This window comes from Homarus americanus, unplaced genomic scaffold (assembly GCF_018991925.1).
Source record: "Homarus americanus isolate GMGI-L3 unplaced genomic scaffold, GMGI_Hamer_2.0 scaffold31328, whole genome shotgun sequence".
Classification (NCBI taxonomy): domain Eukaryota; kingdom Metazoa; phylum Arthropoda; class Malacostraca; order Decapoda; family Nephropidae; genus Homarus; species Homarus americanus.
This window is the reverse complement of record NW_024738309.1, coordinates 301,951-327,354: the sequence shown is the minus strand read 5'-3', so window position 1 is coordinate 327,354 and position 25,404 is coordinate 301,951. Positions and strand designations below refer to the sequence as shown.

General features: G+C 42.4%; 1 protein-coding gene across 1 annotated transcript; it reads right to left on the bottom strand.

Annotated features, from left to right (window-relative positions):
* LOC121874033 (carbonic anhydrase 2-like) lies at positions 1 to 25,404 on the bottom strand. Its single transcript, XM_042377901.1, has 8 exons — positions 25,308 to 25,404; positions 24,039 to 24,083; positions 23,676 to 23,840; positions 23,342 to 23,480; positions 20,892 to 21,064; positions 20,364 to 20,524; positions 8,660 to 8,746; positions 1 to 2,505 (listed from the first exon to the last, which is right to left on the bottom strand). The coding sequence occupies exons 1-8, from the start codon at positions 25,402 to 25,404 to the stop codon at positions 2,401 to 2,403; spliced, it is 972 nt and encodes a 323-aa protein (XP_042233835.1). The 3' UTR covers positions 1 to 2,400.

The window sequence follows — 25,404 nt, the reverse complement described above, 5'->3', positions numbered from 1 at the left end:
TATAATGCTATAATTTATTACTAATATTTCATGGTAAAAGAATCAAAATTATTTAATGATATCAATTACAATGAAGGTGATGATAACATTAAAGAAACCTTTTAACCAATGTGTACCACTCACTGTGTGACTGTCAGGTACAGTCAGTGGCCAGCACAGCATTTCACCCACTTAAAACTTGTGTAATTGCTTATATATATATATATATATATATATATATATATATATATATATATATATATATATATATATATATATATATATATATATATATATATATATATATATATATATATATATATATATATACACTTACATTTAATTTTTTTATAAGAAGTTGAAGTTGAAGGAAGAAAAGAGATGAGCGGCAGAAAGGGAGAAATAAATTGGCTGATGGAATACAGTAAAAGGATAACACAGGAATTTTAAAGTATTTAGAAATGGAAACAAGAACATACTACTGTATAGAGGACTTACGAAAACAGTGAGAACAAGGAGAAAAAAGTAGCAACAGCAGAAGAGGAGAAATATTGGAGAGAGACAGAGAGATAACTACCTGATCTCGGATTCTCAAAGGTTCATTTGTTAAATTTTCCCAGCACCTGGAGACATAAGAACACATACAAACAATTCACTAAATTTCCAATACAAAACTAACATCCAAAACAGCATCAAAATTGCACTAACACTCTCTTATAACTAGGTGCGTTCTCTTATCTTAGTCTATGGGAAAATTAACTTGAGTCATTGACAGTCCAGATCCTGGACTGTACTACCAAATATACAGTACACTATGGGGCAAGGAGGGGTTAACGGGGGCAACTGGTGGTGGATTACTTATTAAACAGGGAGTAGGAGAGGGTTGAGGTACAGGTGGTGGGAACCTCCATACTGCACCACTGACAGTATACATGATGGTATACAAGGGGGAATATACACAAGGTCAGAAGCAAGGGTTGTGGTGTTTTGTGGGTACCGGGTCCTGGATGATCTTATAAATACATAATTTAAATATGTTTTCATGTCTGATTCTTCACTTGCTCATTGGTACCCACAAAGTTTGTGCGAGCTATTCTTATATCTACATGCCTGGTGAGACAAGACACCGCTGAGCGAGGGGGCGGTGTGAAATGTTACCTATCTACAACACAGAAGGAGCCCTGGTCGAGCTATCAGGGGGATGGTAGGGGCATTTGTTTTCTTCTTACTCCAACATAAACTACACAATCTCTGGCATTAGTGTGGTGCGATGTATTCCACACATATACATGAACACACTACTGCTAAAGACTGTCAATATTTCAACTGATGTAAACGATATGAACAGAGTATGAGTGGTTAATGCAGTGTTGAGGGTCCCTCTTGCCTGGAGCCAGCTGAGGAATGGTCAAGCCAACATTGCACACACCTTACAGACGACTATTCTTGTATAGACAAACACTTGATTATCTGTTCAACAAATGAGACTAGGAATAACACTGGCCTATTTACATCTCAGGGTTCTATAATCCACTGTAGTATTTATGCTAACAAATAATATTTTATAACAAAGTGAAAAGTTGTCTTCTAATTAAAAACAATAAATCACGTTCGTTTTAAATTTGTTTTTAAAGTTTTGAGGGTTTGAGTGGGTCAGATCTGGCAGAGTATGATTATCTTGGTAAGTACTGGCCTTCTAAACATACTGGCATCAGGACACTGGTATCAAATAATGTGTACAAATTACAGATGGAACAAGTAGTACCGTGTTCATATAGTTTGACTTTCTAACCACATACATAATGAAGCCAGATCTAAATCCAAAACATATGTGATGAAATCTAAAAAAATACACCTCTTTGCAGCGGAATCGAGATAGATTTCCCACATTATCCAACACCGGCGTAGCACTTGGACCCAGACGGCCAGTGACCATCCATTCACCACCCACATCCTCCACCTCCTCCACACTCCTACATAAAGTTCTTCCTACTGGTATCATTTCCTGAACACTTCACCAGCACATTCCTGGATTTAGTTTATGAACTATTTACAAAGTTCCTTAGCTCTCTGATTGTAATATCACACATCCATTAGAATAAGACGAAATCTAAACCAATTCAATCATTTGACCTTCATTATAATGTTATTCTCTTGGTGTTTTTTTTTTTTTTAGAATAGACTGAGATTTTCCCTTCATTAGGTAGCCAGCCATGGTGGCAGCAGCAACTGCAACTCCTAACAACAGTGTCAATCTTATAGGGGCGAGTGAGTCAACTGTTAGATGTGTCAACTCTTGTAATGCAGGAGGTGGACTCTGCTATCTCTGAGTGGCAGCCAAAGATTGAGAAGGTGGAGGAAGAATGGGGATGGGTAGAGTAGCGGTGGTGGTGAAGGTGAACAAACAGTTAATTAAGGCCTCTACATGCTCATCATGAGGACGGCCATAGACGTCATGAAGTAGAGTACAAGCCCCATCTTTTTCATGGCAGCAGAGTCCCCGGCACTCTGAGCAGCCACCAGAACCTGTGAACAAAAACACACTTAGTAAAGCAAGAAGGGCACAAACCTAAACCTTACAATAACCAAAATAAAACCAAGAATATATGCTGTGCCAGAAAAATATCTAACACTGCATTGTTAAAGTTCAACTGTAAACTTAGAAACTTACAAAAGTTATTGCTAACAACTAAATAATCTGCATTAATTCCTTCTAGAGGTACATTTACATTTACCAGCTTTTCATTCAGCAATTTCTTATGTAACCCAACCCATCAGACAACCACTACACTACCCCAACCCATCAGTCTACCACTACACTACCCCAACCCATCAGTCAACCACTACACTACCCCAACCCATCAGTCTACCACTACACTACCCCAACCCATCAGTCAACCACTACACTACCCAAACCCATCAGTTTACCACTACACTACCCCAACCCATCAGTCAACCACTACACTACCCCAACTCATCAGTCAACCACTACACTACCCCAACCCATCAGTCTGCCATTAAACTACCAACCTATCAGTCAACCACTACACTACCCAAACCCATCAGTTTACCACTACACTACCCCAACCCATCGTCCCATACACTACCAACCCATCGTCAACCACTACACTACCCCAGCCCATCAGTCTACCAATACACTACCCCAACCCATCAGTCAACCATTACACTACCCCCCCCAACCCACAGTTTACTCACCACTACACTACCCCAACCCATCAGTTTACCACTACACTACCCAACCCATCAGTCAACCACTACACTACCCCAACCCATCAGTTTACCACTACACTACCCTAACTCATCAGTTTACCACTACACTACCCAAACTCATCAGTCTACCACTACACTACACCAACCCATCATTCAACCACTACACTACCCCAACCCATCAGTTTACCACTACACTACTCCCATCAATCAACCACTACACTACCCCAACTCATCAGTCTACCACTACACTACCCCAACCCATCAATCAACCACTACACTACCCCAACTAATCAGTTTACCACTACACTACCCCAACCCATCAGTTTACCACTACACTACCCCAACCCATCAGTCAACCACTACACTACCCCAACCCATCAGTCTACCACTACACTGCCCCCATCAGTCAACCACTACCTACCCCAACCCATCAGTTTACTACACTACCCCAACCCATCAGCCACTACACTACCCCAACCCATCAGTCAACCACTACACTACCCCAACCCATCAGTTTACCACTACACTACCCCAACCCATCAGTCAACCACTTCACTACCCCCAACCCATCAGGTACACTACCCAACCCATCAGTCTACCACTACACTACCCCCAAACCCATCAGTCAACCACTACACTACCCAAACCCATCAGTTTACCACTACACTACCCCAACCCATCAGTCAACCACTACACTACCCCAACCCATCAGTCAACCACTACACTACCCCAACCCATCAGTCTACCACTACATTACCCCAACCCATCAGTCTACCACTACACTACCCCAACACATTAGCCTACCACTACACTACCCCAACCCATCAGTCTACCACTACACTACCCCAACCCATCAGTCAACCACTACATTACCCCAACCCATCAGTCTACCACTACACTACCCCAACACATTAGCCTACCACTACACTACCCCATTCCATCATTCTACCACTACACTACCCCATCCAGTCCAACCACTACATTACCCCAACCCATCAGTCACACTACACTACCCCCAACACATTAGCTACCACTACACTATCCAACCCATCAGTCAACCACCACTACCCCAACCCATCAGTTTACCACTACACTACCCCAACTCATCAGTTTACCACTACACTACCCAAACTCATCAGTCTACCACTACATTACTAACCCATCATTCAACCACTACACTACCCCAACCCATCACTTTGCCACTACACTACCCCAACTCATCAGTCTACCACTACACTACCCCAACACATCAATCAACCACTACACTACCCTAACCCATCAGTCAACCACTACACTACCCTAACCCATCAGTCTTCACTACACTACCCCAACTCATCAGTTTACCACTACACTACCCCAACCCATCAGTTTACCACTACACTGCCCCAACACATCAGTCAACCACTACACTACCCCAACCCATCAGTTTTACCACTACACTACCCCAACCCATCAGTTTACCACTACACTACCCCAACCCATCAGTCAACCACTACACTACCCTAACCCATCAGTCAACCACTACACTACCCCAGCCCATCAGTTACCACTACACTACCCCAACTCATCAGTTTACCACTACACTACCCCAACCATCAGTCAACCACTACACTACCCCAACCCATCAGTTTACCACTACACTACCCCAACCCATCAGACAACCACTACACTACCCCAACCCATCAGTCTACCACTACACTACCCCAACCCATCAGTCAACCACTACACTACCCCAACCCATCAGTCTACCACTACACTACCCCAACCCATCAGTCAACCACTACACTACCCAAACCCATCAGTTTACCACTACACTACCCCAACCCATCAGTCAACCACTACACTACCCCAACTCATCAGTCAACCACTACACTACCCCAACCCATCAGTCTGCCATTAAACTACCAACCTATCAGTCAACCACTACACTACCCAAACCCATCAGTTTACCACTACACTACCCCAACCCATCGTCCCATACACTACCAACCCATCGTCAACCACTACACTACCCCAGCCCATCAGTCTACCAATTACACTACCCCAACCCATCAGTCAACCACTACACTACCCAAACCCATCAGTTTACCACTACACTACCCCAACCCATCAGTCAACCACTACACTACCCCAACCCATCAGTCAACCACTACACTACCCCAACCCATCAGTCTACCACTACATTACCCCAACCCATCAGTCTACCACTACACTACCCCAACACATTAGCCTACCACTACACTACCCCAACCCATCAGTCTACCACTACACTACCCCAACCCATCAGTCAACCACTACATTACCCCAACCCATCAGTCTACCACTACACTACCCCAACACATTAGCCTACCACTACACTACCCCATTCCATCATTCTACCACTACACTACCCCAACATATCAATCTTTTTTTTTTTTTTTTTTTAGGTTAAGGTGGGGAAAGGATGGAAGGCATGCTGGGGCTCAAGGCACAGCCAGACATGAGGGATGGAGAAGTCACAACATATAGTCGTGGGGGGAAAGGTTGGAAAAGAAGTTTAATGAGTTAAACAGAGGGGGACGACACCCCTTGTTTTACATATTACAGAGTTTGTTGGCTAACTAAGCTAACCTAGGATTTAGAATGAGGTTGCACAATGGTTATTTTAGTAGACAATGACTAGATTGATTTTACAATTACAAGTTTATTAACATCTTATACTGTATTACGTTATGGACTCGCTTGATCTAAGGTGGATCACTGTGGCGGACATAGATGGGTCGCGGGTTGGGTTGTTGTAGTGCGGGCAGACTCTGGGGCCACCAGGCGTGGGGTCTCCCTCCATTGATGTCTTCCCCGCGTAGGTGGTCTGGGCTGTGAGGGTCGTCCAGGAGCTTGTCCCAAACCTTCTTCCCTAGGCGATGGAACCTGAAGTAGAGGGCCTCTGTTTTATTTCTTAGGTGGATGGTTTCCACTGTCTCCTGGTAGGGTGGCGCTTGGCCACTGGCTGACCTCAAACACTTGTTTTGGAAGCTCTGTATTTGTTGTAGTCTAGTCTTCCCGAGTGTGACGAGTGGTATAGATGGGTACTCCAACACAGGCCTCACCAGCGCCTTGTACAGGTGAACTTGTATCTTCTCAGGCATGAATTTAAAACGTTTTAATTTGGCTGCGGCGACTTTGGCTTTATTTAGTCTGTCCTTCACGTGGGGAATGATGCCCGTCCGAGAAATGATGAGGCCGAGCAAACTGCCTTGTTTAGAGTACTCAATCTCTTCGTCGTCGATCATCAATGGGGCCGGTTTGAATTTGGCTATGGGTATGACCTCAAATTTCGTTTTGTTTGTTTTTATTTTCCATTTATTTTCATACTCCGAGATCTCCTCTATTGCCCGAGCAGTGAGTCGCGTCATCCTTGCTGTGGACCTTCCTGGGCAGGTGACGATCTGTGTTACATCGTCGGCATACATGACGTACTCGCTGCCGACGATTGGGAGTGGCAGGTCAACCGTGTAGAGCGTGTAAAGGGTTGGTGAGAGACAAGAGCCCTGAGGCACGCCGCTCGATAGTGAGAATTCTTCTCCAAAATGTTCTTGCATCTTGATTTTGGCTCTGCGGTCCATAATGAAGTTACACAGGAGGCGCGTCAGATTTTCGGGTAGCCCCAGTTGTATGATCTTATACTGCAGCCCTGCGTGCCAAACTTTGTCAAACGCTTTGCTGACGTCCCTCAGTACTATATTGCACTGCAGGCGGCCAGTCATGGCATTGGCGATCTGCTCGTAGGCCTGAGCTGTGGCGGTGGATGTGCCTTTGTACTGGCGGAAGCCGAACTGGCGGGGATTATGCACGTCTTCATCCTCCAGATACATCCGCAATCGCTTGTTGACTATATTTTCGAAGATTTTGGCAGGTACCTCTAGCAGCGATATTGGTCGAAAGTTTTCGACTTTGTTTGGAGGCTTCCCTGCTTTTGGTATGAGGCGAATAACGGCAATTTTGAACATCTTAGGGAAGTATCCAGAGGCGAGGCAGGCGTTGCATATATGAGCAAGCCTCTCTATCATGTTGTCGGGGAGATGAGCCAGGATCTTCTTGTTAATGTGACTTTGACCAGGTGATTTGTTTTTAAACCCTTTTATGACGGCTGACACATCTGCAGGAACTATGCGCTCCGTCAGGTAGCTTCCGTCAACCAGTCTCGTGAAGTCAGCCCGTGGGAGCGGCTGGAGCAGGTGCTGATGGTCCTGCAACTGACCTAAAATGTCCTCCTCAAACTCCCTGTCGAAGCCCTCGTTCTCCTGTTCACTAATGGTAAAGATCTTTCGTAAATATCGCCGATGTAGTTGTTCTTGGTTTTCTTCCTCGAATATTTTTACGTTGTTTTGGTCGAGCAGGTAAGGGACCGTGCTAGAGGTGGAACCCATCAGTCGCTTGATCCCTTTCCAGAAGGCAGCAGAATCGCGGTAATTGTTGGCTGCCTCCCACACCAAGGCGGCCCACTTTTGTTCATGTAGACGTTTGCTCTCGTGCTGGATGTCCGTCTGTAGCTCTCGGTACCGGTCTCTCAGCTCCTGCGTCCAACCGCGGATACTGGCTAGCTGTCTCACGTGAGCGTACTGGACACTGAGCTGCCTCAGCTGGTGACTAGTGTGAGGATGGGGAATGGTCCTGTAACTGGTGGTCGGGATGTTATTGTCCATCTCCGTCTTCACATCCTTATACCATTGTTCGACCGCGTCGTCGATGTCATTGGGGCTGGCTTCTTCCAGGTTTCTCCCCAGCTTGAGACTGAGAGACTCCTTGAAGGAGTCCCAGTCTGCCCGTTTGAGGTTTGACCTGATGTTGGCGGGGATCATAATGGGATTGGATGAGAGCGTCACGACGACTGGCAGGTGATCGCTGGTCCTGATGGGTCCGGCGGTAACATGCCTGTTCAGGACGGCCTCGTTGTTAGAGAGGATTATGTCGGGTGTTGTGGCACTGGCACGTCTGATCAATGTCGGGAAATCTGGCCCGAGGTGTTGCAGTTTTCCCCTTCTGATGTTGTCATACAGCGCCACACCAACGTTATTCTCATTACTGTGTCCTAGTATGGCGTGGCGCGCATTCACATCAATCTACCACTACACACCATTACAGTACACCAACACATCAGTCTACCACTGCACTAACACATTCTCCACCCGTAGGCAATTAATAACTTGTCAAATATCCCTCACTGCACACACCCCACCAATGTACCCCTGTAATGTTGTTTGGTTGGTAAGCTGGCCACTTATCTCCCCCATGCACACGCACTCCATCTTCCTCGCCCTACATACACACATACACCCTCCTTGCACAGCCGGCTCCTTCTGCCTCCACATCTCCTCATCCTCTTACCCTGAACGTACACACACATACACACCTACTTCAGCATGTAATTCCGCCCTACTTTGCTGTTGCTGTACAAGTAGTTCGTCCTTACCTTGCGGTTATTGAGGGGTTGAGGGGGGCGGAAGTTGTTGACGATGGGTTCGTTGTGGTCGCTGAGCAGGGCGCGGAAGTTATTCAGCTGGGGATAAAAATAATATAAATCAAACTTAGAAGACGAGGTACAGATACCACAGTGTGATTTAATGGTACAAATAATGTAAACGACTATATACTTTTATTGATCACATAAAACAATTACTTTTACGTATTTTTTCTATTGACTGATGGGTTAATGACTACAAAATGAGAAGCCATTAAAAGACACCATGAACATTTATGATGCCTGAATGCATTATTATTACTCTCCAAAATGCCGTTGGTCATCCGAATAATGTTGAATTACTCGTAAAAACATCCCCAAATTTGACTTAAAAGTTTGACGGGCGCGTTCGTGTCTTACGTCTTCAGTAAATCATCCTTTCCCCCTGTCCACATGATCACGGCGCCCCTATCTTTCATTCTCTCAACCATACATACCTATTATTGTTTACTAGATCACTAACATCGTCCTATCTCACACTATCTATTCTTTTACTTCAAACTCAAATCATTACTTGTGAAACATAAAACAACACCCACGAAGATACAAAAGTTTGAAAATTAAAACAAAAGGTAAAACAAAATAAATAATCTTACAAAATGTCATTAAACTCATAAAAATCGGAGGGAGATGGACAAGTCACTACACCCCCCCACCCCACATACACAGTAGAGATAAAAAATAATCCACTTCAACAACGTGTACTCATGGTCATAATGCTCTCCCTGTATGTTTAAAACCCAGATGACACTTACTTCCAACAAGCTTCCACATATCACTAAAGATCTCACACCTACATATACTGTCCTCTGCATAATATCGTCCATATACCCATCCTCAATAACTCCTTATAACTCTCTAACTTGTCACTGCAAAGCCACATTTTACATTCTTCCTTAGTTTTCTTTAGGCATAATTTCCTAATCTTCTCAACCAACCACATTTTCATCACAATATCCTCTATGTATTTATTTCCTCATGACACTCATAGACACAATTCCCAGTCCAGCATTATTCCTTCACCTATATCCCCACCCATAACCTTTCCGACAGTCAACCTGGGACAATCTCGAGGACAAAGTTACGCCCTGTCGCATCCCGTCAATATCCTTCACCACTACCGACAAGGATGGGGGGAATGTACTGCCTACCTCGTCTGGTCAACTATGAAACACACTACTCACTCTATTACTTGTCTCAAACGCATGTCCTAATCTACAAAGCCACTCTCTACTGTTCTCATGATTTTCCTCTCCATTGTCTACTCTTAGCAGAATCCACAGCCCTTTTAAATCGCTTTCCTCCGCTCTTTCTCATAGTCTGTATAATCGGTGTATAAAAAACTACAGTCCTCATTTTGTTTACCCTTCTCCCAGTTGACAATCAATACCCCTCCATAAGTTCTTCATCTTCCTCCTCCTCGCCTCTTGTTATAGAATAATCTTCACTTAAGACTCTTCTATTATCATTCCTCCTGAGCACTACACAATAAACCACCTTATAAATCACTATCTCTACTCATAACACCGTCCTATTTATAATAATACAGTACAGGATGTTTATAAAGTCCGTATTTAATTAATCAAAATGAAGGTATTTTAGCATATTCTTACAGGTGATATTTGATGATGAATGTACGAGGTGTAACGTGTTCAGCCCAGCGATTGGTCAACCTCCATCAAGGTGCTGTAGGTCCCTTGATTACGAAGTGTAATTACCGTCACACCTTGTACAGTAGCTAATACAACTATCTGTGCAGGAGGGGGCCTATATGCTCCGAAATTTTACGCGTGACTATTGAGAACCCTCACATACCAAAATTTATCGTCCATGGTCTCATATTATTTCCCACAAAGTATGCACAGATAGATGTCTTAGCTACTGTACATTCATCATCATTCACATTGGTCAACAAATTTCTACTTTTTATCTGGTTCTGAAACAAAAACACTTGTATTTGGAAAATTTAACATCTACGTGTTCCTATTCATCCTAATCTATCGTTTAATTTGTCTCAAGACCATCACAACCATATCATAACTGTATATATAATACTTGCTAATAAAAATACCCCTAATATTACATTTACTAACTGTAAATATTTGTTACTTAATTCTTTATTGAAAAATCGTACATAAAATCGTGCAGGGTGTTGGGGTGTCCGCCTCCCGCCACTGGCTGTGGCTGTGGCGTCCATGTACTAAACCCAGCTAAACCCAAACAGTCACAACTTGTGTTCTGGATTGTTAAATTCATACACACCTGGTTGTAGGTGTGTAAACACACACACACACACACACACACACACACACACACACATAATTTGCTTTCATATCAAAGTCTCGATTAAACCACTGTGCAGTATGTGAAGCAAAACCCGCCATAAAGGATAAAGAAACAACACAATATATAGATATATATATATATATATACACATACGTATATTTGTGGTTATGGAGGGAGGGAAGCTGAGCACACCGCTGCTGGACCGTCACCACCTCGTAACACCCGCTGCCCCTACACTTATCTTATCCCTGCCACTGACTTTGGCATTTACGGTATAATGTTGGCACTGTTTTAGTACACTGATGCTAAGAGTTCAATAATTTAGTTGCCTAAGCCGCTAATTAACTATCTCCTTCATTCACTGCCACGTCTTCATTAGTGTTTCACTCTCCCACTTTTTTTATTTTATTTTATTCTAATAATCCAGTGAATAAATCTAAATTAATATCAGTTCGCTTTTTACTAAGTTTAGTAACAACTGATTTCTGAACAGTCTCATTTTAAGGTCACTTCTCCCCACAAGCCAGCGTCAGTATACAGTACACCCCAACATTGCTCGTGACAGCTATAACAAGATCACCACTGGACATAAATTACTTACGCAGATAACTGTCAACCCTCGTTTGGGTGATGACAATGAAGGACTACTTGTGGCTCCTTATGTCATATCTTATACACCGACGGGGTGGACCGGGGGTCAACTGCATAATATATATCATATTATTATATCTGTAAAATATGTTTGTTTTATCACACAACCATAATAGTAACACGCATTTCTCATTAGCTGATGTCTTAATACAATGTTTTTTATTACAAGCTTCTTTTCTTTGCTGGTGAGAAAGCTAGAAATTAGGGCACCGACCATCGAAGATTTTGACCCAGACACCTCGGTGGGGTAGCCTACAGTACGTTTTCACCAAGTCGAACACACGATAATTACCTGGTTAAAATAATCGGACCGTAACTCTCATCATTATCGTCAAAGCTCTTGGGTAACAACTCCCCTGCTAAGTGTCAAGAATATAATACCACTACTTCAGTAGTTATTGCATTCATAGGTAAAGTTAGTCACGGGCAGAACGAAACGAGATAATTCCTGCAGGGGTTGACAGCTTTCCTTGAAACTGGGGTTAATAATCTTCACAAGTTCTCGGTTAAAGTCAATAACAGGTGAGATGTGAATATTCTACCCGGAGGAATAGAAGGCGTTCGGGAATATGTTGCATGCTCGAATTTTGGTGGCTGCATATACCTGGCGTTCTGTATGAGGGCTGTAGCCGGGATAGTGGGGTTGTGGGCGCCTTAGCTGACAGGTGACATACATGGCTACACACGGAGAGATGAAACGTATTGGTAAGGAATATACAAAAACCGCCTTCTTGTCTTTGTGGAAACTTTACATACATCGACATATTTTTAAAACTTCCAGTGATGTGAAGCTATAACCCACCAACACATCTACGGGAGGAGGTCACGCCACACACACACACACATAGGTCGAGGTAACGAAGTGGAGACGGAGGAGGTTACTGGTGAAAGCAGGTCAAGTTAGACGATGGGGCAAGAACCATTATTAAGTGGTCTTTGTTGAGTGCTGTTACCTCTCACGTCCACAGTACTGAGCAGATGAGATATAAAACCTGCTTGATTCTTATTGAGTATTGGTAATTGGCACACACGGGTTAATGGTCAGCTCCCCCGCTCCACACGATACAAAATACATGATAAAAATCAGTATATGAACTATCAATAATATATAATTTTTAATAACAATAAGTAACTCAGTGTTCGTAGTAGACACATACTGTATATGAACTAATCACGAGTCAATAATCAATACAAAAAAGATTCACAGTTTGCATACCTCTTTTTGGTATGACTTTGCAGAATTAATTCAATTACAATGTATCAAGTGCCAATTACACACTAGTTAATTAGGATCACCTGAAGATTAGACACCTTAGATTATTTCACCTGAAGATTAGTCACCACTCTAATGCTACCAGGGGGGGGGGTAGGTTAGGTTAATCTTCAAGTGAATTAAGATAGGGTGTCCAATCTTTAGGTGAAATAATCTAGGGTGTCTAATGTTCAAGTGAAATAATCTAGGGTGTCTAATCTTCAAGTGAAATAAGCTAGGGTGTCTAATCTTCAAGTGAAATAAGCTAGGGTGTCTAATCTTCAAGTGAAATAAGCTAGGGTGTCTAATCTTCAAGTGAAATAAGCTAGGGTGTCTAATCTTCAAGTGAAATAAGCTAGGGTGTCTAATCTTCAAGTGAAATAATCTAGGGTGTCTAATCTTCAAGTGAAATAAGCTAGGGTGTCTAATCTTCAAGTGAAATAAGCTAGGGTGTCTAATCTTCAAGTGAAATAAGCTAGGGTGTCTAATCTTCAAGTGAAATAAGCTAGGGTGTCTAATCTTCAGGTGAAAAAAGAAGCTAGGGTGTCTAATCTTCAATTGAAAAGAATCTAGGGGTGTCCTAATCTTCAAGTGAAATAGGCGAGGGTGTCTAATCTTCAAGTGAAATAAGCTAGGTTGTCTGACTCTTCAGGTGAAAGAAAGCTAGGTTGTCTAATCTTCAAAGGTGAAAAGAAGAAGCTAGGGTGTCTAATCTTCAGGTAGAAGAAGCTAGGGTGTCTAATTTTTCAAGTGAAATAAGCGGGGTGTCTAATCTTCAAGTGAAATAAGCTAGGTTGTCTAATCTTCCAGAGTGAAAAGAAGCTAGGGGTGTCTAATCTTCGAATTGAAAAACTTTAAAGAGTTGTCTAATCTTCAAGTGAAAAAGCTAGGGTGTCTAATCTTCAGAGTGAAAAAAAGCTAGGGTGTCTAATTTCCAAGTGAAATAAGCTAGGGTGTCTAATTTTTCCATGATGAAATAAAGCTAGGGTGTCTAATCTTCAAGTGAAATAAGCTAGGGTGTCTAATCTTCAAGTGAAATAAGCTAGGGTGTCTAATCTTCAAGTGAAATAAGCTAGGGTGTCTAATCTTCAAGTGAAATAAGCTAGGTTGTCTAATCTTCAGGTGAAAGAAGCTAGGGTGTCTAATCTTCAGGTGAAAGAAGCTAGGGTGTCTAATTTTCAAGTGAAATAAGCGAGGGTGTCTAATCTTCAGGTGAAATAAGCTAGGGTGTCTAATCTTCAAGTAAGGGAAATAAGCTAGGGTGTCTAATCTTCCAAGTGAAATAAGCTAGGTTGTCTAATCTTCAAGTGAAATAAGCTAGGTTGTCTAATCTTCAGGTGAAAGAAGCTAGGGTGTCTAATCTTCAGGTGAAAGAAGCTAGGGTGTCTAATTTTCAAGTGAAATAAGCGAGGGTGTCTAATCTTCAAGTGAAATAAGCTAGGGTGTCTAATCTTCAGGTGAAAGAAGCTAGGTTGTCTAATCTTCAGGTGAAAGAAGCTAGGGTGTCTAATCTTCAGGTGAAAGAAGCTAGGGTGTCTAATCTTCAGGTGAAAGAAGCTAGGGTGTCTAATCTTCAGGTGAAAGAAGCTAGGGTGTCTAATCTTCAGGTGAAAGAAGCTAGGTTGTCTAATCTTCAGGTGAAAGAAGCTAGGGTGTCTAATTTTCAAGTGAAATAAGCAGGGTGTCTAATCTTCAAGTGAAAGAAGCTAGGGTGTCTAATCTTCAGGTGAAAGAAGCTAGGGTGTCTAATCTTCAGGTGAAAGAAGCTAGGTTGTCTAATCTTCAGGTGAAAGAAGCTAGGGTGTCTAATTTTCAAGTGAAATAAGCGAGGGTGTCTAATCTTCAAGTGAAATAAGCTAGGGTGTCTAATCTTCAGGTGAAAGAAGCTAGGGTGTCTAATTTTCAAGTGAAATAAGCGAGGGTGTCTAATCTTCAGGTGAAAGAAGCTAGGTTGTCTAATCTTCAGGTGAAAGAAGCTAGGGTGTCTAATCTTCAGGTGAAAGAATCTAGGGTGTCTAATTTTCAAGTGAAATAAGCTAGGGTGTCTAATCTTCAAGTGAAATAAGCTAGGTTGTCTAAAATTCAGGTGAAAGAAGCTAGGGTGTCTAATCTTCAGGTGATCAGCTATTCAATATGGAAGACACTTAACCACCATTTAGACACAAGCCTGTTTGATGTTGAGTAAAACCTTACGATATGGGTCATAACAGGTCAGGCAAGGTCACGGTAGCTGAGTCGGGTACATGAGGTCGGGTGGGAGTGGCAGGTTAGGTTAGGGTGAGGTGATGCAGGATACGGTTAGGGTGAGGTCAGGTCACGAAGGATAGGGTTAGGTTGAGGGAATAGGTCATTTCAGGATGATACAGGTGTCAGAGTGAGTACCGTCTTCATATTTGAGGGTTGGCGGCTGGTAAAACAGTCAAGAGTGAAGAGTTTTGAGGAGTGAAAGAAGAATATACTGGCTGGAATGGGTTAAACACAATGAACCAAACCTAGAAAGGGTGAGGCAGATTCAGGCAGTGAAACACGTCAGGATGAGACAGATTCATATACAGCAAAAACTAAACATTAGACGGGATGAATTAAAACACTACATAAGGTGAAATAAGTTTAGACAGAAAGAAACATGGGGGTAGACGGGGGCGGGGTCGGAAAAGGAGGAGATCAGAAGAGGTGGTGGGTTTGGTTGGTGCAGGCAATGACGCGGCGGGGCAGGTAACGGTGGTTGGCGTAAATCTCCCTGGTCTCCCTGGGCTGAAGGGGGCGGTAGTTGTTGACTAAGTAGTGAACCGGATCTTCGTGTAGTTCTCGGAACTGCGTGAGCTGAAACATCAAAGTTATGCTAATGATTTTGTCTCCTGTTTGGTGATAGTCTCTTACTTTATCTCTCTATCTTTCTTTCTTTCCTCTCTTAGGATGGGGGTTCTCTCTCTTCACTCAAGATGGTGCTCTCTCTCTCTCTCTCTCTCTCTCTCTCTCTCTCTCTCTCTCTCTCTCTCTCATAAATATATTCACAGACCAAACTATAAACATGCAAACTTTAGGTCATGCAAGATGGTGTGTTATGGAGGTGTGGGGTAAAGGTAATGCAAGAATATGCATTGTTGTGTTGTAATCCAGATGTAAATAATCAATGTTATTTAAAGGATTTCTTAAGACAATTGTATGTAGTGTATTTATCAGGTGCCTTCCCAAGAGATCTTCACCACTCGAAAGGATCAATTTGTTTAGAGTTGCGTTTAGCATCACCAGCGAGTAAACATTCTTCCTGGCCTGTCTTAATTAATGGTCGCCCTAGCTTATATAGTACATGAGCTCTTATTTGAAGTTATAATACGTCTATTTATAATATTTAAAATCCCTTTAAATACAATAAATCTTACTCCAAACATAATATATTCAACCGGACCTTGGAATGAAGGCTTGATGAGTCACACCGTCAACACAGGCGGATTAGTGTCCAACTTCTCAAAGACTCGCATGATAAATATCTTATCATGACTGGAGGTGTAAGAATGCACCTAACTAGTTAGCTGAACTTGATACACAAAAATAATGTCAAAAAGTAACATTAAAAGTATTCGGAGTCTCTACCTTAACCCTTTCACAGCGAGAGGTTACCCTAAGCTGAATAAAATCGCCTGGCGAGAGCCAGAATAAAATGCCAACTGCTTGACACGCGGTGAAAAGGTTAACTTATCCCCACACAAATGTAAATTACAGAAACAAGAAGATACATTCACTTAACATCACATGAAACTAACGTACAGAAGCAAGATACATTCACTCAACACTAACGTAGATAACCAGTCTTGTCCCTTAACTGGTGGCAAGTGAACGTATCTTTTAGGTTGAATCCGAGTATAATTCTGTAGTTATTACTGATAGTTATTTTTGTATTTTAGCTTACGTGAACCAGTTATGGGCATTCTTAAGATGTTCAGTTACCAGGATGATTCATTATACGACCTTCTGAGGATCTACACTCAGACACCCACCCTCCTACCCTTGATAAGCGAGCGGTCGTATCAGCATCCGGATTCACGTTGCTGTTACTACGCGAACAAGCAAGTGTCTCACGAACGAGGCAGAGCAGCTGTGATAAAGACATATAGCACTGCAGGGGGTGTGGGAGAGGAGGAGACACCCACGTTGCGAGAGCGGGGAGAAGGGAGGAGAGAGGGGAGAAGAGCGAGAAGAAATTAAGAGAGGACGTCGTCATGGCCCAATTACTGCCGCCATATTTGCTATAAATCTCACTGTGCCATGATGTTGGCCGACACCGACCCCAGCCCATCCCCTCCCTCCCCCTGGCTCTTGCTCTTCCTTCCTCCCTCTGCTTCTGCCTTTCCTCTCCCTGCCTCTCCCACTCCTCCCCCTGCCTCTGCCTTTCCTCCTTCCTTCCCCCGCCTCTCCCTTCCACACCACTACCAAACTATCCCCCCCTCCACCTTCAAGCCAATTTTCATTCCCTTTTTTAATCCTCCTTCCCCAACCCCCACACAACCCATCCCTTCCTACACTCTCCTTCCTCTTCTCCCTTTTCTCCTTCATATTCTAAGTAAAGTGTTCCTTCGGTAATTGTCTTAAGCCCTCAAATACTATCAATAATTCCTTCATTACTGTACTTAAGTAAAACAATATTATCACAGTACCAGCGACCGTTCCACTGATACTTTTAATTTCTTTACCGCTACTGGTCAAGAAATCCTCCACTATAATGTTTAATAAAGACAAATTATGCTTTTAATTTATCGAACTCTCTCCTCAACTAAGGTAACATAACTGGTAACTTAAAGGAACCTATAATATATCACATTTTTCATAAACTCTGAACATATTTGCTGGCATATCCTATCCTAACCTAACCTAACCTACATATACCAAAACATAAAATAGAAACCTAAGTATTTTTAAGCGCGAAAACTCAATCTAGTGAGGCTAAATTCAAGCTTACTGAACCGAACCTAACCTAACCTAACCTACCCTATCCAAACCTAACCTTTACTGAAAAAAAAATCGGTCCAATAATAACAATGAAATGATATCCACGTGATGCAGCTTTTGGTTACTGATACGCTGGGTAGGTTAGGTTAGGTTATGACTTTTGGGGAAGGACTCGCTGCTAATGGGTGAGACTGGCCTGACAGAGTTGAGTAAGATAGGAGGCATTTGGGAGCTTTGTTGAGGAAGAGAGTATGGTGATAGAACACGTCTGTTGCAGCAGTAAGAGTGAATAACTGGACAGTGAAAGAAGGAAAGTCCGCTGTGTGTGTGTGTGTGTGTGTGTGTGTGTTAAAGTATTGAGAAAAAAAAATAATGTACACTGAAATGGGACAAAAAAACATCATTATCAAAACATAACAACTCCTACATTATAAACTGGTGGTAAGTCAGTCACAGTCACTGAGTAGAGACAATCATTACCGGTTTTATTATAACTTCTTGAAAGGCGCCACAAACACTGCTAAGCCACTGATCGATTTTCTAAAAGGAAATAATACGAACCAACCAAAACTACCCTTAGATCGTTAGCTTAAGTTTGGTTAAGTTAGTTTTCGTGTCATAATAAGCAGGTGGCTTAGTGGTGCTGTTTATGGCACTTTCCCAACAGTGTAAGTCTTGTGGGTCATTACTCGTGCGTAGGTGTACTGTATGTCACTGGATAAGGATCAGTGAGGAAATATCGAGAGACATGCAGAGAAGTGAGAAGAAAAAGCTACGGGAGCAAAACGAACACCAATATAAACATACTCACAAAACAACACAGCATACAAGGCATAGCTCAACAAAACTGAGAAAATAGTGCAAATTCAGACAGAAAAAAGGGAAAAAAGAGACGGGACAACAGACAGAAAACGGGGTAAAACTCGTACACTTGTATAATTAAACCTTGTTAGTAGTAGTGTTTATAGGTTTACTAATAGCACATGCGAACATTACTATGAGGGAGAGTTAAGGACTTTTGTTAGTGACCATGTGAATATGTGACCCACCTGATATTGAATCGATGTAACAGTTGTTGCTGCTGCCGCTGTAGTGTTGTGGTCCTGTATGCTCACTGTTGTTCTACAAGAGTTCCACCACCACTACTACTACCACTACACTTGTGCCTTGTTGTACAGTGTTCCCGATGTTGTATACAGTACCTCACAGTACCACTAAGCACGTGCAATCTTGTGTGGTTCGCCTTGTGCTGTGTACCACACACATACGTGTGTATGTATATATATATACATATATATATATATATATATATATATATATATATATATATATATATATATATATATATATATATATATATATATATATATATATATATATATATATATATACACACAAAGGACTAAAACACACATCTAGCGAACTCTAAGAGATGCTCCGCTTACCAGGCTATTCATTGCTTCAAGTTGCACTTTCTTGTCAATATTGAGGGAACAGTGGTGTGCCTCTTACTGTGTTAGTGTGTGTATCTGTAGCTTCTCTCACGGTCTCATGCAATGACTCTTCTTCATTTTTTGGCACTGCGTCTGGATCCTGGCTTGTACCTTTGCTTTCTTCTGTGACAATGATGTATTTACGTTATGTCTTCTGTAAAAGTCGACATATTATGAAATGACGTATTTTTGGTGTTCATTGACTCGGAAACACAGTACAGCAATGTGTAGTTTTTTGTCCGTCTCTCTACACCTGTATGAGGTTTATACCAGCGGTATAGCTGCTGTACGTCTCTCCTCCACACCCCTCACTATGTACGACACAACAGCTGACGAAATGGTCGGTCATCTTGCTTGTCCAGTTACATCTCTATAATCTATCATAAGTCATTTGCAATAATAGTCTGCAAATTCAATTTGCGTTTCCGTTTTGTTGTCAATAGCAGCTAGTTTGGAATGAAAAACCATAAATTACATTTCCAGTTACTAGCATTTTCTTTGATGTAAACCAAAGTGTAGTAACCAGCATGGAAGACACGAGTACCTCAGAGCAACTAATAGCTTCCAGTGTGGCAGTGTCCCTGAGTGACCCAACACTAAGTCCCCCAAAAGCTGGTATAATTACTACTCACTATACACGTTAAGAGGAAATGAGACATGACACGACAAAAAGAGACCAAGACCAGTCACCGAGAGTAAGAATGAAAAACATTAACACCTAACCGAGCTTGTTGACCCACACTGGTAACATCATTGATGGCTGTGTGCAGCAGGTAGGTCGTCACACAAGGTTCGGGTCAAGTTATCACGAGATCTCGGCACAACACCGTCTAAAAAATTCCCTCTAGAACTATTGGTCAATCACAAATGCTCGACTTCATTGTGCAGCAAGGAAGAGAAAATCCTTACCCCAGGGAAGTCGTTCAAACTACGATCGATCGAAAGTCAGGTGAATTTATTTGTATACTGACGGTGTAATGATTGAGACCGATATTACCGAAGGAGAGGAAGGAGGAGACATAGGTACCTGAGCCTCGGAGATGGGGATAGCGTTGGCGAAAACGGTCCAGGTGACGACCTCGTTACAGGTGGGTGTGGTGAGGGAGCCCTGGTACCTGTAGAACTTCTCCAGGTTGTTGGGCAGGAAGGCCTTCAGAGGGTAGTTAGCGTGCACCTGCGCGTACATACCTGAAGAAGAGATACCAAGTCAGTGTGTGTGTGTAAATAACGGAAGGTGGGTAATGTATGAGTCACGCCAAGTAGTGAATTTGTTAGGTGGGAGGAAAGTGAGGGAGATCATAAGGGTGGTGAAAGAGAAGATGATGAAGGGGATGAGGATGTGAGGGTGAGGGAGGAAAGTGAGGGTGAGGGAGGAAGGTGAGAGTGAGAGAGGAAGGTGGGGATGACGGAGTGTAGTGAGGATGTGGGAGGGCAGTGAAGGTGAAGAAAGACTTGAGGGTGGTGAAGGTGGTAAGGAGGAAGATGAAGGAGGAAGAAGACAAGAAAGGATGAGAAAGACGGAGGAGGGGGAGGAAGATGATGAAGGAAGACTTACCAGAATCAGTAATGTTTCTGAGGGCGGTGGCGAGGGGGGTGAGGGCGGGGTTGTCGGTCTTAGACACCTCCAGCATGACGCCGAGCACAGCCAGACCGTCCTGTCGATTGATAGCTTGGGCCAGGCTACCGTACGCCCCCTTGTAGTGCACCAAGTGAAGCTCCATGGGGAACCTGGAGGAGGGGGGGGGGGTGCACTCATTAATACAGGTGAACACGTGAAGTTAGTGACGTCATGAGGGGACAAGACTCATTAATACAGGTGAACACGTAAAGTTAGTGACGTCATGAGGGGACAGGACTTATTAATACAGGTGAACACGTGAAGTTAGTGACGTCATGAGGGGACACGCGAAGCAAGTGACGTTACATGGTATATGGCACTTGCGTTGAAGCTAATATTATATACAGTGAAGTTGCAAGTACAGGGTCCAGACTCACATAATACATTAAGATGAATATTCCTTGTACAGTCAGTCCTCCGTCCCATCCATGAACCTTGAGACTCACAAACCTATGAATCCGAGACCACGTACATTGTTGGGCCCATAGATGGTGCACTGTGTCATATCTCGGATTCACAGGTTCATGAGTCTCAGGGTTCATGGCTAGAAGAGAGAACTAACACGACTTTTTTTGGTGGGTGGACGTGAAGATATAATACGGTTAACAGCCTAAGAAAAGTTAAGCCACAAAGATATCTTATAAAAACGGCATAATTACATCAGGGTTACCTTAACTCGACACCTTAACACCTGTTAGTTTACAAAATTGATCGAGAGTAACTTTTCCCTGTATCTAATTAAGGAAGAATCTCGGTATAATTGTGATGTTGTTTCTATACATTAGTTTTGTGCTTAGGTCAACCAGTTAGGTGCATTCATATAATCGTTAGTTAACACAACAGTCATCAAAAGAACCTTAGTGAATCTGAGCCCTGGATCTCTTATAGGTATATCGGAATTTTTAGTCGTAACACTTAATAACAGAAAACTGGATACACAAAGAGAGAAGCGAGGGGGGACGGCAGTAAAACGACTTCGTGTCTTGACGCAACGATCGGAAACGCATTCTTATTGGCCACACAACCTCACCTCATTTCCATCTTTATGATACTTCGCTACTCCAAATTCAGACAGGATCTGAACCCACACATATTCGACCCGACTTATCCTGACACATCAAACCGAAACCAATGCTATGAACCTTGATCAGATCTCACCGTGCCAAAGATGATAATAATAGTACAGTACTAATACTAATAAAAATATAAATAAATGATATCTAGTCAAGTTGGCCAAGGGCAGCCGAAAAGGCCATAAGATACTATCTCCAGTAAGGTCCTTATGTTAGCAGCGTCTAGTGTTACCACGCGGTCACCCATCCAAGTACTAGCCACACCCAACGTTGCTTAACTTCGCTGATCGGACGATCAGAAATTTTTTTTAATACTATCACCTGTAAGTCTATTATTATTATTATTATTATTATTCAGTAAAGCTATAAAACTGCCTTGCAGGTTTATAATTGAAAAGACAATACAGGTACACAGTTCAGCATGAATATGGACAATGAAGGCATAAGGTGTACGTAGGCCGTAGAATGTACTGTAGTTTCCCATGCGCCTAAACAGTACTGGTAACCTGTAAGGGAATTTGACAAAGGATTGCTGACAAAGCTGTCAGGTGTTTATTTCAAAGAAGCTCCTTTGTTTAAACTTCCTGTGATCAGTAATATTGTAACTACATGAGTAAAAGTGAAAGTTGTTGATAACTTCAACAAGCATTACACTGCGCTTGAACCATCTGAGGCTGGCGGAACACTTCATCAATACATTATGTGGTTGATAATAAAGAAACTTACTCTCTTTTGTATGTCATACACGACCTCATCCTAATTCAAATACCTTAAAATATTCAATCATTCTGGTGTCCTAATATTCCTTAAAATGGACGCCATAAACACAGTAACATTGCTTCCGCTGCCGTGCATTAGAATTCCTACATACTGTATATATATTAAAGTATCCAAGTGTCCCTTATACTGTTCCTGAGAACCCGAGGGGGAGACAGGTTTTTAATTGATAGTTATTCAATTTGACCAGGGATAAGCCGACAAAACTATACGATATGCTTCCTTATGTTAGCAGCATCTGGTGTTCCCACGCGGTCACCCATCCAAGTACTAACCACACCTAATGTGGCTTAATTTCATGATCAGACAAGAAGCGGTGTTTCCAACTTTGCTTTATTAACAACTTTTTTTAAATTTCTATCGACTTACTGGCCTGTATACCTGCACTGTCGACCTACATGCTGAACCATAGTAAAGTTAATATGACGAATTTACTGAATAAATATCTATCTGTACACGTTGGACTAATCAGAAATTAGTATGGCGATTTTAGTGAAAAATATCTTCGGTAACTACAGTATAAGTCTACCCACGTACCTGACGCCGTCGATGGTGTGTTCAGAGCCCAGGCTGGAGTCTGAGCCCCAATGGAAGTGGAACTGTGCGAAGATGTACTCGCCCTTGAGACCGCCGTTAAGCACACGGGGAGCTGCACGAGCGTCCATCTCGACCTGGGCTGTGGACACGAGAGTGGGAATGTGAGTTAGCTGTGGTTATCAAGTATGTGTGTGTGTGTGTTATGGCCATGTAGGAAGGACAGAGGGTTAGCTGTGTGAAAAAGAATGATCAAAATTTTTAAAATGAATAACTCAATAAATTCAGTGTGGCAGGAAAGAGGAAGAAGGATTTGGTTGGTTGATTGTAAACATACCAGAGTGGCCATTGTTCTTGACGCGCATACGTGTGGGGGGGTCATCGTAGTTCTTGAAGACGAAGGGTTTCCAGTACTCAGGTTTCACGTTGCCGGTTTCGATGTTGATAGGTGATTGACTGCTACCGGCGCACGTACGGAAGAGGCTACCCCAGTGTGTTGGCCCTGCGGATATCAAACGTCTTTACTGCCAAGGAACTAATACTACTACCGTTGCAATATACCAATTACTATTACTACCAATACTGTCATAATTATATACAAGGGGTCACAAAATATACCCAGGGGTCGCAAAATATACCCAGGGGTCACAAAATATACCCAGGGGTCACAAAACATTCCCACGATTAAGGATATACTCACCATGTTGGCCGGTATATGTCCAATCTCCTCCAGCAGCGAACGTGTCTGTAAATAAATAAAAATAAATTAATAACAGCTAATAAATAAAAGTCATATGTGTGAAAACTCCATACACCCTAAAATTACTTGTAACCTATTATTACACATGCAAAAAATAACCGAAATTACGTATACCCGAAAATCACATATTCCGGAAAGTCAACCACAACCCCCAAACAAAGTCACCAAAGCTGTCATGCCGCGCAGGCCATATTCAAGAACAGTTATGGGTGTACGACGCCATTTGCGATGACCTTCTTGCCCTGACCTTTTTTCAGCAATATCGCCTTTAACACATGGAATTCTACATTTTTCGAAGCTTTGGAGGAGTCTCGAAGTAAGTTTTCTGGTGGGAATTATTAGCTAGTAGTACTCAAAATATCGAAACTTCGAGATCTCTCCAGAGCTTCGAAAAGTTAGTATTCCTGAAACAGGATCAGGGCAAGAAGGTCATCGTAAATGGTGTCGTACACCCCATGACTGTTCTTGAATACGGCCGGCTTAGCCCGATCATAGAAAACACAAAAAAATTATAGTTGCTCATTCCAGTATAACGAAAATGGATCCGCTAAGATAACATGTTAAGTGGTAAGCGTCAATATTCTCTATGTCACGCCCTCAATGTTTTTGTCTTTCAGGTGACACAAGCGCCTCCGCCAGATCAGTGCCAAATTTCCCTCACAATACATTCGGGTAAGCAAACGATGCTGGAGTTCTAGAATCTAGCGGGTAAAGGTTCAACACTCATCAAGATGGCCGCTTCACCCACCCACTCTAGCTAGCGAGAAAGCCAACCACATTTGTCTTCTTATTCTTTTTATCAAGGAGAGAAGAACCTTGACCAGTGAGTGAAAAAAATAAATAATGGCGTTTCTCAATTTATGACACACAAAATACTGTTCCCTCGAGTTGTTTTACGGTGTATGGCAGCCTAATAATGTACAGCCTCTGAAGTTTTATATCATGATCTAACACGGGCATTCACATGTCTTGAGGAATTTGTCTTATATTCAGAGGTGGATGGATTCATATAGCCTAAAGGGGAGGATTAAATGAGATGGTGTCTTTATTTCAGTACACGTGTCAGCTATTAACTATATACAAGACCTCTAGCAAAATTTCGTATGCCATCGGTTCTTTGTATGTATAAGATATATATGTCTGCAAATATGTCTGGTTACATAACATCTACTTCACCGTTTACAGATATTAAGGCTGAGAATCTCTTACACCATCCAGGGAGCGAGGCACAGCACCCGTCAGCCCCATAAAACAAAGTATAATAGAAGTTGCGAATGTGAATTGTGTAAGGCAGTATGTAGGCCAT